Genomic DNA, 14,357 nt, shown 5'->3' with positions numbered 1-14,357 from the left:
GAGAAAAGGTGCGTGCATTTGACTATTTGTCTAGCTTGTGCCAAAATTTCCAAATGCAAGGGGAAAAACAGACCACCTTGACCACCCACCCGCATCATCTGACTATTAAGCCAATAACCCATTTGGATTGGAAGAAAAACAAGAGATTTGGAGGCAGACTAAAAAACTCTTTCGTTTGCAACTCCAATGAAGGTAGAAAAGAGTGGAAACGTGAGTTTTTTGGATATTCAACAGTCCATATCCTTAATTAATAACCAACTTTACTCACAAACCTTTACAAGAAAATCATGGTGACAAATTATATTCTACCTGGTTCCACTTCTTTAGCATTTAGCAGTTTTAAAAAGAAAAAAAAATGTTTATGGTCTCTTAATTTAGATTTCATCCTTAATTTTGTTTTTCTCCCTAACCAAATTGGCCTAAATGCTTTGGCACATAAGTTATTAGAAAAAAAAAGATGTTTTCTTTAAATATGACTTGTAAAGTGTATGGAAGATGAAGACAGCGCTTGGATCATCAGGAGACTATCCTCGTCACTTCTAGAAGATTAATCTTTTCTTTCAATTTGCTCTCTTTTCTCGTTTTGATGGCTGGAAAAATTGTACCTCCGCCACTGTATTGCATGCAGCTTTATCTGTTTAAACGAATTTCTCATGAAGCAGTCCCAAGGCCACTGGCCATTTGGTCCAGTGGTCATCCCCTTCTTTGGGATGCTGAAGGTCAGGTGTTCAACCCCTACCCGGACCGTAGGGGATTAGTCGGGTCCCGTAAGGATTGACCCAAATACCCTTGTGTCGACAAAAAAAAAATAAAAATTGAAGCAGTCCCAAGACCACTTGGGATCCTCGGTTACAAGTACCCAATGCTAATCCAATGTCACCTATAGTATTGTGCCAAGTGTCCTGTTATTATTTACATTTTAATTTTTTAATAATTCAATTTGGTTTGGTTTAACACAAATTTTCTCTATCCTCTAAAATTTTGAACCAAAATTAACCAACCAGTCTAATTCCATTACCAATACTTTCATCATTGAGTGCCTTCGAACAAAATTGCACAGGAACTCTTGGCACACGTTGATTGCTTTGAAAAAACCAAAAAGAGAAAATAGCAGCATAAAGTTGCTAGAGTTACAAAGGAAGCATTTGATGCCTGCAATTCGACCAACCCCATATCGATTCAGACAACAGGTCCAGCAAATTATACTCTTAGCTCGGCCGGAGAGTACTATTTCATAAGCACCCAAGACGAGCACTGTTTCTTCGGGCAAAAGTTGGCCATCAGTGTAAATCAAGCATCTTCCGGGCCAAGTGCTAGTCCTGCCCCTGCTGCTTCCAGAACACCAGTCACCTATATCGTTGGAGATGATCTTGGGTGGATTGTCCCTCCTGGTGGTAAAATTGCTTACGAGACTTGGGCTTACGACAAGATTTTCACCGTGGGAGACACTCTAGGTATAGAACATTCATTGTCGTTCTTCTCTTTCTGTGTCTGAATGCAAAAACTGAAACCCATGACTTCCCTTCTTAGGCATACGCCGAGATGTCAATTAAGTTGAAAAATCTAACTGAATTGAGATATCGGTTATCTAGTGCATCTGAATTTTAGCTTGAGATTTGTGCATGATCATCGATCACGCCCAAGTTTGATGGGTTTGTCAAAACGAATTTTTATGCAGTGTTCAATTTTACTACTGGAGAACAAGACATTGCTAGAGTAACCAAGGAAGCTTTTGACACATGCAATTCAACAAACTCTCTATCACTTCAGACAACAGGTCCGGCTAGTTACACTCTTAACTCCACCGGAGAATACTACTTCATAAGCACCTTGGACAGTCACTGTTTCTTAGGGCAAAAGTTGGCCATCATTGTGACCAGTGGATCTCCTGGACCGCCAAGCTCTAGTCCTGTCCCTCCGTCCCCAAGAGCGCCGGTCACCTACATTGTCGGAGATCACCTTGGGTGGCTTGTCCCTCCAGGTGGTCCAATTGCTTATGAGACTTGGGCGTATGACAAGACGTTCGCCGTGGGAGACATTCTAGGTACGCAACTTTTTTTGTCCTGAATGGTTGTTTCACTTGTAAAACACCATTTAATCAAATTTAGCAAGTTATCTTGAGTTGCATGGTCTAGCTCTTCTAAATAATCAATTCATATTCATTAAGCTATCCAAGTCACACCTTTTTTTTTTTTTAATCCACAGTCAACACTAGGGGACACACAACCTCAATCACGTTCTAGAAGGAATGAATTTTTCAAAAACAAGGAATTTACTTAGGAATAAGACTACTGAAGCAAATCCAGCTTAGTGCAGAGGCCCCGTCCTGGGCCTATACACGTGGCAGCCCAGAAAGGCTTGAGTTGGGCTTAGACCCCAGCCCCATTTGAACCGTCTCGAGGCCCTTCGCAACTAGGCCTCCGAGGAGCTCCAGAGAACAATCCCGTATAGGTCGGGATTGATCCCCTTCAATGCGGGATTGAGACTATTCCGAGTAGGTCCCGAAACGTACGGAGGTCGGACTCCCTCAGGAGGTATAAATCATAACACACACCGACTGCGTAAGGTACGCACACTATACGCCAATTACTTCCTACTGTGTTACTTCCCGTGAATCTCACTCACCGGAAAACTAATTTGACCGTCGGAGTGCCCTCGGGGACGACCTCGGGGCTCCCCAATTAGATCACTCTCTTATTCGCTTTGCAGGTTTGGGACACGCTCTTCTCATCAGCACACCGAGCTCATCAGGTCAGCTCGGTCCGGGGAAACTCAGCGCTTCTTCAGTTGGCGCCGTCTGTGGGAACGAAGGAAGGTACGAGTAGTTGTGTTGATGGCGAGAACGCGTTCCAAGCGAACCATGGAGAACACCGATCCCGGAGCCGGCGAGGGGTCCCGGCGAATGGAGAACGAAGCAGCTCGGGGCGCCGGGGGCTCAGCCCTTTCAGGGGAACGGAGACAGCAGATCTTTCAGTTCATGACGGAGAACCTTCCCATGCTAGAGGACATAATTCGGCAAGCAAAGGAGGGGGGTGAAGCCGATGGCGCACAAACCTCCAAAGCGAAGGGGAAGGAGAGGGAATCACCTCCCGTTCCCTCGGAGGATGAGTCACGGGACCAGCCCCCCAGAAGGAAACGGCCACGGACTCCCTCTCGACCGCGGGTCTCAGTGGTCGGGGATAGCGAGAGGTACTCTCGCGACCGGTCCGCTGGGGGCCGACCAAGGAATCTCTCCTCGTGGAAGCTTGCGCGGAAAGAGCCTGAGCGCTCCTCCGCCCGATCTATCAAGAGCCGGCCGCGGGACCCCCCCAGTGGAAGCCTGTCAGGGACGAGCTGGAGCAGATCCTGCGGCCGCAGTTGTACGAGGACAACTACACTACCTCGCCCATTACCCGAGAGATAGAGGACTACCCGCTACCCCGGAGGTTCAAGATCTCGAACATCGAGTTGTACGACGCCTGGACCGACCCGGAAGACCACCTCTCGGTCTTCCTGACGCACATGCATCTGCAAACCGTTGCGAACGCAGTCCGCTGCAAAACCTTCTCCATGTTTCTGAAGGGAAAGGCCCGACTCTGGTTCCAGGGTCTGGCACCGAGGTCCATCCGGAGTTTTTCCGAGCTGGCCAGACAGTTCGCCGCCCAGTTCGTCTCCTCGAAGATTTACTCGAAAAATGCGGTTCACCTGATGGCAATCAAGCAGAAGCCGGACGAGTCCTTGAGAAATTTCATGACCCGTTTCAACACGGAGAGCTTGCAGATCAGGGACAAGGACGAAAAGGTGGTCATGGCCGCCTTCATGAACGGGTTCCGGGCGGAGAAGCTCTACTACAAGCTCGTCCAGAAGCATCCTGGAGGCCTAGAGGAGCTCTTGACCAGGGCGCACGCCGCCGCTAATGCGGAGGAGGCTGCTCGCCTGAAGAGAGAGTCAGATCGGGAGATCGGAGATCGGAGGGGACGGGAAAACCCCCCCGAGAACAAGGACGGCCCGGCCAAAAAGAATGTTTTCGATCGGCTCTCAAAGGAGAAAGCCCCCGCTCAACCGCTTCCGGAAAAAGGCTACATCCCCCTAACTCGATCCAGAGCCCAGATTCTGGCCGTCATGGAGGCGGAGGGCCTAAGGGAACGGCCACCTAAGATGGGGACACCCCGGAACAAAAGAAACCAGGACCGATACTGTGCCTTCCACCGTGATGTTGGGCATGATACGAAAGGGTGTTGGGCCCTGCGAAAGGAGATTGAAGATCTGATCCAGCGCGGCTTCCTGGAGCGTTTCGTGCGGTACGGTCGACCAGGCCAGGAGTCAGGACGCACCTACCGTGGAGACAGGGGCGAGGGCCAGCGTCGCGACCGCCTGGAGCGGCGAGACGCTCCTCGGGGCAACTCCCCCGACCAGGACACTCAGAATTTAGCAGGGATAATAAACACCATTGCTGGGGGCCCCATGGGGGGGACAGCCATACAGTTAGGAAGAACAGTCGGCCTCCCCCCGTGGGGGATGACTCCCTGAAACGCTTGCGCATGGATGAGGAGATCACCTTCGGACCAAGGGATGCGGTTCCCCTGGCGTCTGGAAACCACGAGGTCATCGTGATAGACGTCGTGACCAATAACTATCGGGTGAAGAAAGTGTACGTCGACCAGAGGAGCGCAGTGGACATCCTGTTTTACCGGGTGTTCAAGGGGCTCGGCTTGGAGGACGGACAGTTAACCCCTGTTCGGACACCCCTAGTGGGCTTCACCGGACCGCTCATCAATCCGGAGGGGATGATCACCCTGATGGTCACGGTAGGGCAGGCGCCCAAATGCCGGACCATCTCCGTCAATTTTGTAGTGGTCAAACAACAATCCCCATACAACGTGTTCTTGGGACGGCCCGCTTTGAATGCCCTCCGAGCTATCCCTTCGTCTCTCCACCTCAGTGTCAAATTCCCCATCCCGGGAGGAATAGCTGAGGTGCATGAAGACCCAGAGGTAGCCAGAGCTTGCTATCTGGCCATACTCCGGGGACATGAGAAGGTGGTCGCCCAGACGACCAGTCTGGAGCCCTACATCCCGGGGGAGGAGACCCGACAGTTGGGCACCCAGAACGAGATCGAGGAGTTCCCCCTGAGGTAGGACAGGCCTGACCAGATCCTCCGTATCGGTGCATCGTTACCTTCCGAGGAGAAGGAGGGTTTGAAAGCCCTGTTGATAGAATACTCCCAGGTCTTCGCGTGGACGGTAGAGGACATGCCTGGGATTCCGACTGATATGGCCGTCCACCACCTCAACGTAGATCCCCGCTTCAAGCCAGTGAAGCAGAAGAAGAGAAGTTTCGCCCCCGAAAGAAATGATGTGATCAAGAAGGAGGTCGGTAAGCTGCTAGAATCCAAAATCATCCTGGAGGTATACTACCCGACCTGGTTAGCCAATCCCGTCCTGGTGAAGAAGGAGGACCAGTCCTGGAGGATGTGCGTGGATTTCACAGATCTTAACAAGGCCTACCCAAAGGACTGCTTCCCCTTGCCAAGGATCGACCGGTTAGTAGACTCTACTGTGGATTTTGACGTTTTGTGTTTCTTGGATGCCTTCAAGGGATACCACCAGATAGAGATGACCGAGGAAGATCGGGAAAAGACTTCCTCCGTCACCGAGGAAGGGACGTACTGCTACCGAACAATGCTGTTTGGATTGAAAAACGCTGGAGCTACCTACCAGCGCCTGGTCAACAAACTATTCCAGAGTCAGATCGGCAAGAATATGGAGGTCTATGTGGACGATATGATAGTCAAGAGTCGAACTGACCGGCAGCTCGTTCCCGACCTGAGGAAAATCCTGAACATCCTGTGGGAAAGCCGGATGCGGCTGAACCCAAAGAAATGTACATTTGGGGTCAGGTCAGGAAAGTTCCTGGGATTCCTGGTCTCCCGAGAGAGGATCCGGGCCAACCCGGATAAGTTTCAGGCCATCATGGCCATGGCCCCGCCGAGGAACGTCAAAAAGTCCAACGGCTCACGGGAAGGATGGCTGCCCTTAATAGATTTCTCTCGCGCTCCGCGGTAAGGGGGTTACCCTTCTTTCGAATTCTGAAAGCACATAAGTACTTTCAATGGATAGAGGAGTACCAGAAAGCCTTCACCGACCTAAAGGCATAGCTGATTGAGTTGCCTGCTCTGACCGCTCCGGAACAGGGAGAAACCCTGTTCCTATACTTGTCTGCTTGCAACGAGGCCGTTAGCGCGATTTTGGTGCGGGAAGACAGGGGAGCTCAAAGGCCGATATACTACGTCAGCCGTGCTTTACAAGGGCCGGAGACGCGGTACAAGCCGGCGAAAAAATTGGTCCTGGCCTTGGTGCACGCCGCCCGGAAGTTTCGACTTTATTTTCAGGCTCACAGCATTACTGTCCTGACGGATCAACCCTTACAACAGATACTCACAAAACCTGAGATCTCAGACAGAATGTCCAAATGGGCCGTCGAACTGGCCTTGCACGACATCGGCTATCAGTCTCGCACCGCTATCAAAACTCAGGCCCTGACCGACTTTCTCGACGAGAGAGCCAATTTTTCAGTGACTGAGCCGAGCTCTTTGTCCGAGGAGGCACTGCCGGAAGAGCCGTGGGTACTATTTGTGGACGGAACCTCGAGTAAGGAAGGGAGCGGAACCGGCCTACTCCTCACCTCGTCCACCAGGGAGGAGCTGACCTACGCACTCAGATTTGACTTCCTGGCATCAAACAATGAGGCGGAGTACGAGACCCTGTTGACAGGATTACGGATAGCCCACCAGATGGGCATTACCGCGATCAGGGTCCGGAGCGATTCTCAACTCGTAGTTTACCAAGTCCGTGGGGAGTACGAGGCCAAGGAGGATATAATGAAAAAATATTTGGCTAAGGTGCCGGAGGCGATAAAGCTGTTCGACATTTTCGAGATTGAGCGGGTGCCGAGATCACAGAACAAACGGGCGGACGCCCTGTCGAAACTGGCGTCCTCCTCGTTTGCCCACCTGAGCAAGGAGGTCTTGGTGGAGGTAGTTAAGCAAAAGAGCATTGGTCAGGTCCAGGTCCTGACTATAGACAGCCCGGCCACTTGGATGACCCCCCTCGTGGACTTTCTGAGCTCGGGTGCCCTCCCAGTGAACAAGACCGAGACTCGCCGACACTAGCTCAGGGCTGTTAAGTACGCCTACGTCGGGGGGACCCTCTACAGGAGGTCGTATTTGTCTCCCTGGCTAAAGTGCGTAACTCTTGAGGAGGGAGACTATGTCCTCCGAGAAGTTCACGAAGGCCTGTGCGCTGCACATGTGGGGTCCCAAGTGTTGGCCAAAAAATGCCTACTCCTAGGCTACTACTGGCCCTCGATGTTTCGGGATACCGCAACTCTTGTTCAGAAATGCCGAACTTGCCAGGTGCACGCCCCGCTGCGCCACCAACCCACTCGTGAGATGGTCCCCATCCACAGTCCTTGGCCCTTTGCCCAGTGGGGAATAGACCTCCTCGGTCCTTTCCCCTGAGCTCCTGGAAGGTACGAACATCTCGTGGTGGCCATCGACTATTTCACAAAGTGGATGGAGGCCGAACCCCTGGCCAATATCTCCTGAAGGGCAATTCAGAAGTTCTTCTGGAAGAACATAGTCTGCCGCTTCGGGATCCCGCATGTCTTGATATCCGACAACGGGTGACAGTTTGCTGAAAGTCCTTTCAGGAGCTGGTGCGCCGAGCTCGGGATTAGCCAACACTTCACCTCGGTCGGACATCCCCAGGCCAACGGTCAGGTAGAGAATACTAATCGAACCATTCTGCAAGAGCTGAAGACTAGGTTGAAACTAGTCCAGTCTAACTGGCTAGATGAACTCCCTAGTGTCCTCTGGGCTTACCGCACTACGTCGAGGACAGCCACTCATGAGACCCCGTTTTCCCTGACTTATGGGGCGGAAGCGGTGGTGCCCGCGGAGGTTGGCCTCCCTTCGCCTCGAATACAGAATTTCGTGGCATCAGCCAACGAAGAAGAACTGAGGTGTAACTTGGACATGTTGGAGGCCAAGCGTGAGGGAGCGGCGATACGGATGGCTAGGTATAAAAATCAACTCGCCCGCTATCACAACACGAAGGTGAGGAATACGCAGTACCGGCCAGGAGACCTCGTCCTAAGGAAGAACTCAGTTAGCTGAGCTCACAGCTCCAACAAGCTTGATCCGAACTGGGAGGGGCCGTACCAGGTCCTAGAGACAAGTCGGGTTGGGTACTGTAAGCTTGCGAAATTAGACGAAATAGAGGTACCCCGCACTTGGTACTTCTTGAATTTGCGGTTGTTCGTAGGATAGGTTGGTCCAAGGTATCTTACTGTATTCTCCGGAATCTTCATACCAGTTCATCATTCAATAAATGTTCGATTTTCAAGTTTTAAATCCATTCCAATTATCAATGCCGTTTAACTTTTCGCTTCTACACTAGCACACTCAGATAATGCTAAGTGTCCTAGTGGGGGGCCCTGAGAGATCGACGTTCGACCCAGGAGGTCGGCATGATTATCTTTAAAATTTTGACGCTTGACCCAGGAGGTCGGCATGAATGGTAACGAATGGAATGCCCTTCAAATCTGAGAAATCGACGCTCGACCCAGGAGGTCGGCACGATTATCTTTAAAATTTTGGTGCTCGACCCAGGAGGTCGGCGGCTAAGGGACGAATTAAGATAATGAATCAAGGGAATGCCTTTGAAGTTTAAGAATTGATGCTCGACTCAGGAGGTCGACAGGGCTTAAAACTTTAAAAGTCTGAGAGTTTGATGCTCGGCCCAGGAGGTCGGCAGGACTGTCTTTAAAATTTTGCCGCTCGACCCAAGAGGTCGGCGCAACTTAAGAGAGCCTTTGGGTCTGATGCTCGACCCAGAAGGTCGGCACGCCGCCCAGGTTGTTGGAATTTGGTTGTTAATTTAGTTTGATCATTTGATGGGACCCCAGTTTGTCGTCCTTTGGCAAATTGGTTGTAAGCTTATAGTTTGGCGGATACTCGACACAAGAGACCGGCACGCTGCTTCAGTAAATCAGGTTTGACATTCGACCCATGAGGTCGGCGAAACTTAAAGCCTAAAGGTTTGGTGTTCGACCCAAGAGGCCGGCACGCTGCCTTGGTGGATCTATTTGGTGCTCGATCCGGGAGGTCGGTGTGCCTATTCGGCGCTAGCAAGGATTGAAGGTCAAAATCAGATAGTTTCATTCAAACATCATTTCATGTATGCATTCAGACCCTATCTATTACAAAGCCTACCGAGCTATACAAGGAAGGGAAAATCTAGCTATGCCTTCTTCTTGCTGGCGACCTGTTTGAGGCGGGAGTTGAGGGTACACCTTAAGCATGTTGAGAGGCGTATGGTAGGGTACACCTTAAGCATGTTGAGAGGCGTATGGTGAAAGCTATTCAAAAAGATATCTATGGAGATCATGAACTGCGGGGCAGGGCCACATCCTTATAAGAGGATGGAAAGGGTTTTTGGAGTGGCCGCTACCTTAAGCCACTGGCTCCTTCCAGGAAGCCCTGCCTGGAACATCGTCCCCCTCCAGGGGGACCTCCTCCAATTCGGCCCCCACATCGCTCCTGCCCACTAGATCCTTCAAGGCATGCCCCTTGCAGTACCCATCGAAGAGCCAGTCCAACTTTCCCTCGGCTGTAGGGTTGTAGTCCTTGAAGTCAGCCAAGTTGAAGCCGGACGGGTTGAGGCCCTTCACCTGGTCCAGGGCACGCGTGAAGCCGACCTGAAGGATGGGCTGGTTGAGGAGAGCGACGTCCTCGGCAAACTGTTCGGATGAGATGAACTCCCGAACAGCCTTCTTGCGCTCCCAGCTGACGGTGCCGGAGAGCTCGAGGGCGTGGTCCTCCCTCAGCTTTGCCACGCCCTTCTTCTCCTGGTCCAGTTCGGACCGGGTGGAGGCGAGCTGGACTTGGGCCGTTTCCAACTCCTTCTCGGTTTTGCCCAATATGGCCTTAAGGGAGTCGGCTTCCTGAAGGGCCTGGGTAAGCCTCTGCTCCGTTTCCCGATTCTTCTTTTGCAGTTTCTTCAAGTCGGGAGACAGCTCGGAGAAGCGGTAAAAATTAGCACATCCCTAAGGAGAGAACAGGGACCCAAGTGGCCAAAGTGGAAGAAGACTTACTTGGACCTGAGCGGTGAAGTACATGTCCTGGGGCTCGGACGGGCTCGTCAGGTCCATCTACCTCCTGTCACGCGGGAGGACCGAGCCCTTGACCAGCTCGCGAGCCACCTAGGGGAACTGGGCTCGGTCATTGATGGAGAGCTCCCAGGACGGGCAGAAGCGGCGGGGGTCGTGTATAGAGGGGGTTTGGCCCGGCTTCACGGGGGCCACATGGCGGAATTGCCACAAGCTCGGGGGAGGCGTCTCCCGGGCATGCTCATCCGCGGAGCCAACCCCCAGGTAGACAGGGCCCACCGACGTCAACAGGAGAGGGCGCTGTGTTGGGGCTGGTGTAGGCTTCTTCCCGGGTTGGGAAGGCTCGTCCCCTCGGCCCCTCTTCTGCCCCTTCGTCTTCTTTTTACCGGCGACCTGCTTGGAGGGGGATTGAGATTGGGAGGCCTCCTTCTGGGGGGCCGAGCTGCTCCCAGGAGTCGGAGAGGCCTCGGAGGCCTTCTTGGCCGCCTCTGGCTGCGTGGTGGGGGCGATCTGCTCGGGTGGCATGCCCAGTAGCCTGGAGAGCTTCCTCACTGCAGCAAAACACCATCAGGTTAGTAAAATCAGGGTCAGTGAAAGAAGGAAGAAAGCAACGGGCTGCAGAAGTACAGAGGTGACATTACAGGTGTCGTAGTCGGTGGGGGAGGGCTTCACTCTTTCGGGGGACCCGGACAAAGTCCCCATCAGCCCAGCCGCTGATATCTGCTCGGTGGAGAACTTAACCGCATAGAGCTTCACCTTGGAGCTCACCAGCTGGCTAAGGGTTTCGGGGTCCAGGTCCTCCGGGTAGGGGTCGGATTCAACTTCCCCGACCTTCCATACATCAGGAGGAAAATGTGTGGATTTAATAAAGAGGAAGTCCCCCTTCCAGTTCTTCACGGAAGAGGGGATCCCGTAGAACATGTCCTGGGTGCCCTTCCCACCCCGAACTTTGCCAATAGTTCGGCGGGAGAAGTAGTACCACCCAAGAAGGGAGAGATTGAGGGTGTAAGAGGCTCGGAAAAGAGAGAGAGAATAGGGGATGGAGCAGATTTGGCAATAGATCAGGAACGCAGTGATGATCCTGATCCAGTAGCTCAGAATCTCGGCTAGGGCCGAAGAGATGGGGAGTTGGAGCCCCGCGACCAGCTGCTCCCTATAGATGGCTACGAAACTAGGGGGAGGTCGGCTAGCTCGGTCGTCGGATCCGGCAGCCCTCGGCTCGAAAGTCGGAGGAATGGAAAAGGATCTAACCAACTCGACCACTACCCCGGGTGAGAGTGTGACTTCTTGCTGGTCAGGTTGACCGTAGTTGATTTCGGGATCATCCCCCTGCTCAGCAGCAGGGGTCCCCTCTGATGAATCCCTATCCTCACCGACCCCACCCTGGGCTGCGCCAGGGGAGTCAGGTGGGGACTTGGGGGAAGGAATGGAGGTGGCCTGCTGATCGATGAAAGCATCTAGCTCGGCCGCTTCCTCCAACATGCGGGCGGAAGGAGAATGGGCAGATGGAGAGCTCATGATATCAATGGGCTCGAGCAAATCCGGAATGTGAAAGTTGGGATTAGAAGCAGAGGAAGAAGAGAGAGGATGAAGACGAGGATGAGGACGACGACGAGGAAGAAATGAGGATTCTGGGGGCTCTACGACGGGCCGAAATTTGGGATGCGGTGGAAGTAACACCGGAGCGATCCGACATAAAATACAGAAGGTGGCAAGGAAGGAAAAAAATGCGAAGGAGGAGGAAAAAGAACTTACTGATGATCGGAATGGAAAGGGATGGAGGAACCGCCGGAATCTGGGTACTGATGGCCGGAAGTCTTGCCGCGAGAACTTTTGAGAACGAAGAAGAAATACGTGAAGAAAGGAAAATGGCAAATAGAGTCTGAGAAAATCTGGGAGTCCCTATTTATAGGGAGCAAAATGGGGGGAAACGGCTGCTTGAATTTAAACCGCCCCATGTGAACGCATTTAAGAGCGGTACGGAGACCGAAGAGACACGACAACTGAAAGGACGCGGACGCAGCTTCCCAATGACAGCACTGTACCGGAGGTGACCGCGGCAGAGCAGTGCGACGCCGGGCTCCCACGTGGCGAGGCTATAGATTAGGTCTGCCTGGAAACCCTACCTAATCTAGGGGGCTAGTGCAGAGGTCCCGTCCTGGGCCTATACACGTGGCAGCCCAGGAAGGCCTGAGTTGAACTTAGACCCCAGCCCCATTTGAACCGTCTCGAGGCCCTCCGCCGCTAGGGCTCCGAGGGGCTCCAGAGAACAATCCCGTATAGGTCGGGATTGATCCCCCTCAATGCGGGATTGAGACTATTCCGGGCAGGTCCCGAAACGTACGGAGATCGGACTCCCTCAGGAGATATAAATCATAACGCACACCGACTGCGCAAGGTACGCACACTATACGCCAATTACTCCCTACTGTGTTACTTCCCGTGAATCCCACTCACCGGAAAACTAACTTGACCGTCGGAGTGCCCTCGGGAACGACCTCGGGGCTCCCCAATTTGATCACTCTCTTGTTCGCTTTGCAGGTTTGGGACACGCTCTTCTCATCAGTACACCGAGCTCATCAGGTCAGCTCGATCCGGGGAAACTCAGCGCTTCTTCACTTAGCAAACATAGTCAAATGAATTTAATTCTAGAACATCACGTAGTGCATTATAGTCATTGGTCTATTAATTTATGCAAATAAAATGTAGCAGTAATATCAGTCACGCAATAATCGGCAAAATTTGAAGGGAAAAAAAACTTGACTCTCTCCTTACCAACGAAAACTTGATTCTTGCCCTTTATACAGTATTCAACTTTGCCAACGCAACGCAAGATGTGGCTGAGGTGACCAAGTCAGCTTATAGCGGCTGTGACACCAGTAGTCCTCTCAGAGTCATAAGCACCAGTCCGGCGAGGATCATATTAACTTCCGCCGGCGAACATTTCTACACGTCCACATACTTCACGCATTGTAGCCTGGGACAAAAGCTAGCCATTAACGTCACCGACTCTGGCTCCCCCAGCATAGCCCAACCTCCATTAAATGCACTTTCTCCTGCTGGAGGACCCAATGGGGCTCCCGTTCCCTTCAACTCAGCCTCCCATCATGCCGCCTTGGGCTTCTTCGCCTCCTTAGCTATTGCTTTCGCATCCCTCTTCGTCTTTTAGAACCTATATATGTTGGATTCTTAGTATACCCATTAATTTTTCTTTGCCTCGATATTGATCTTGATCTGTGTATTTAGCATTTTTATTCTTTTCTTTTTTTTTTAATACACGGATTGGTGAGGTATCATTATTCATTAGACGATACAGTTTGTTTATCGACAATAAATATGTTTCTTGTTGATTCCTTGTACCTGGATTAAACTTCGAAATTGCGGTGAACTCCATGAACATATCAAACTAATAAACACCATGCAACAAAATCTGTTCTCTTCCTCTTTTTTTTTTATTTGTGTTTTATTGCTCAAGCATTGGTAACTTGGTGAGGAGAGATTCTTCTCCGGCACACGTACGTTTATGTTGTGCTAAATGCTGCAGGCGGAGCCAAACAACAAAGTCTTCCAAACAATTCAAGCATATCGCTGTTAAATGAACCCGAATTAAACAATTCAATTCCGTAGAACGAAAAACTTTGACGCAGAAAGTAGAGGTTTTCATGAGTAACAGTACTGGGAGTAATGCTCAAACATCAATGTACATGTGCACGATAATGCCGTAATTTGGACTGACTAAACTAATGAAAGTCTTTTCGTGAAAGAAAGGAAAAATAAAATAAAGGGCATTGCAGTATTGACTTATCATTGTGTTTCTTGTTCAATTGTTACTATTAAACTTTTTCTTGTGCTATTTGGTCCCCAATCTGGCACATTTGTGGAAGGGTGCTAATTTCTTGATTAATGAGACAACCAAAAAAATAAAAAAAAATCATGGTTAGGGTTGAATTTTTCTTTTTTGTTTGTTTTTGGACGCGACTTACTTGTGGCCGCATAGGCACATGACTTCATTGGTCAAGAACTTGGACACAAATATCTGGCACAATTACCAAATTTTTTTATTAAATCTTGAAAATATCAAGTGTTATGGACGGACCTATGGTTGATTTGAAAAGAAGTTAACCTATACTATGAAAAAGTTTCCACTTTGTAACTATAGAATGCCAGATGCACTATCAAAAATCAAAGCAACTATGGGCAATGCCCTA

General features: G+C 51.0%; 1 protein-coding gene across 1 annotated transcript; it reads left to right on the top strand.

Annotated features, from left to right (window-relative positions):
- The first annotated feature begins 586 nt into the window (after positions 1-586).
- On the top strand, positions 587-13,519 carry LOC113773480. Its single transcript, XM_027318126.1, has 4 exons — positions 587-724; positions 1,115-1,454; positions 1,679-2,044; positions 12,957-13,519. Exons 1-4 carry the CDS (start codon positions 587-589, stop codon positions 13,316-13,318), a joined length of 1,206 nt encoding a protein of 401 aa, XP_027173927.1. The 3' UTR covers positions 13,319-13,519.
- The last annotated feature ends 838 nt before the right edge of the window (positions 13,520-14,357 follow it).

Source organism: Coffea eugenioides, chromosome 6 (genome assembly GCF_003713205.1).
Source record: "Coffea eugenioides isolate CCC68of chromosome 6, Ceug_1.0, whole genome shotgun sequence".
Lineage (NCBI taxonomy): Eukaryota > Viridiplantae > Streptophyta > Magnoliopsida > Gentianales > Rubiaceae > Coffea > Coffea eugenioides.
Note: the sequence above shows the minus strand (reverse complement) of the source record. Positions and strands in the feature narration are given on the sequence as shown.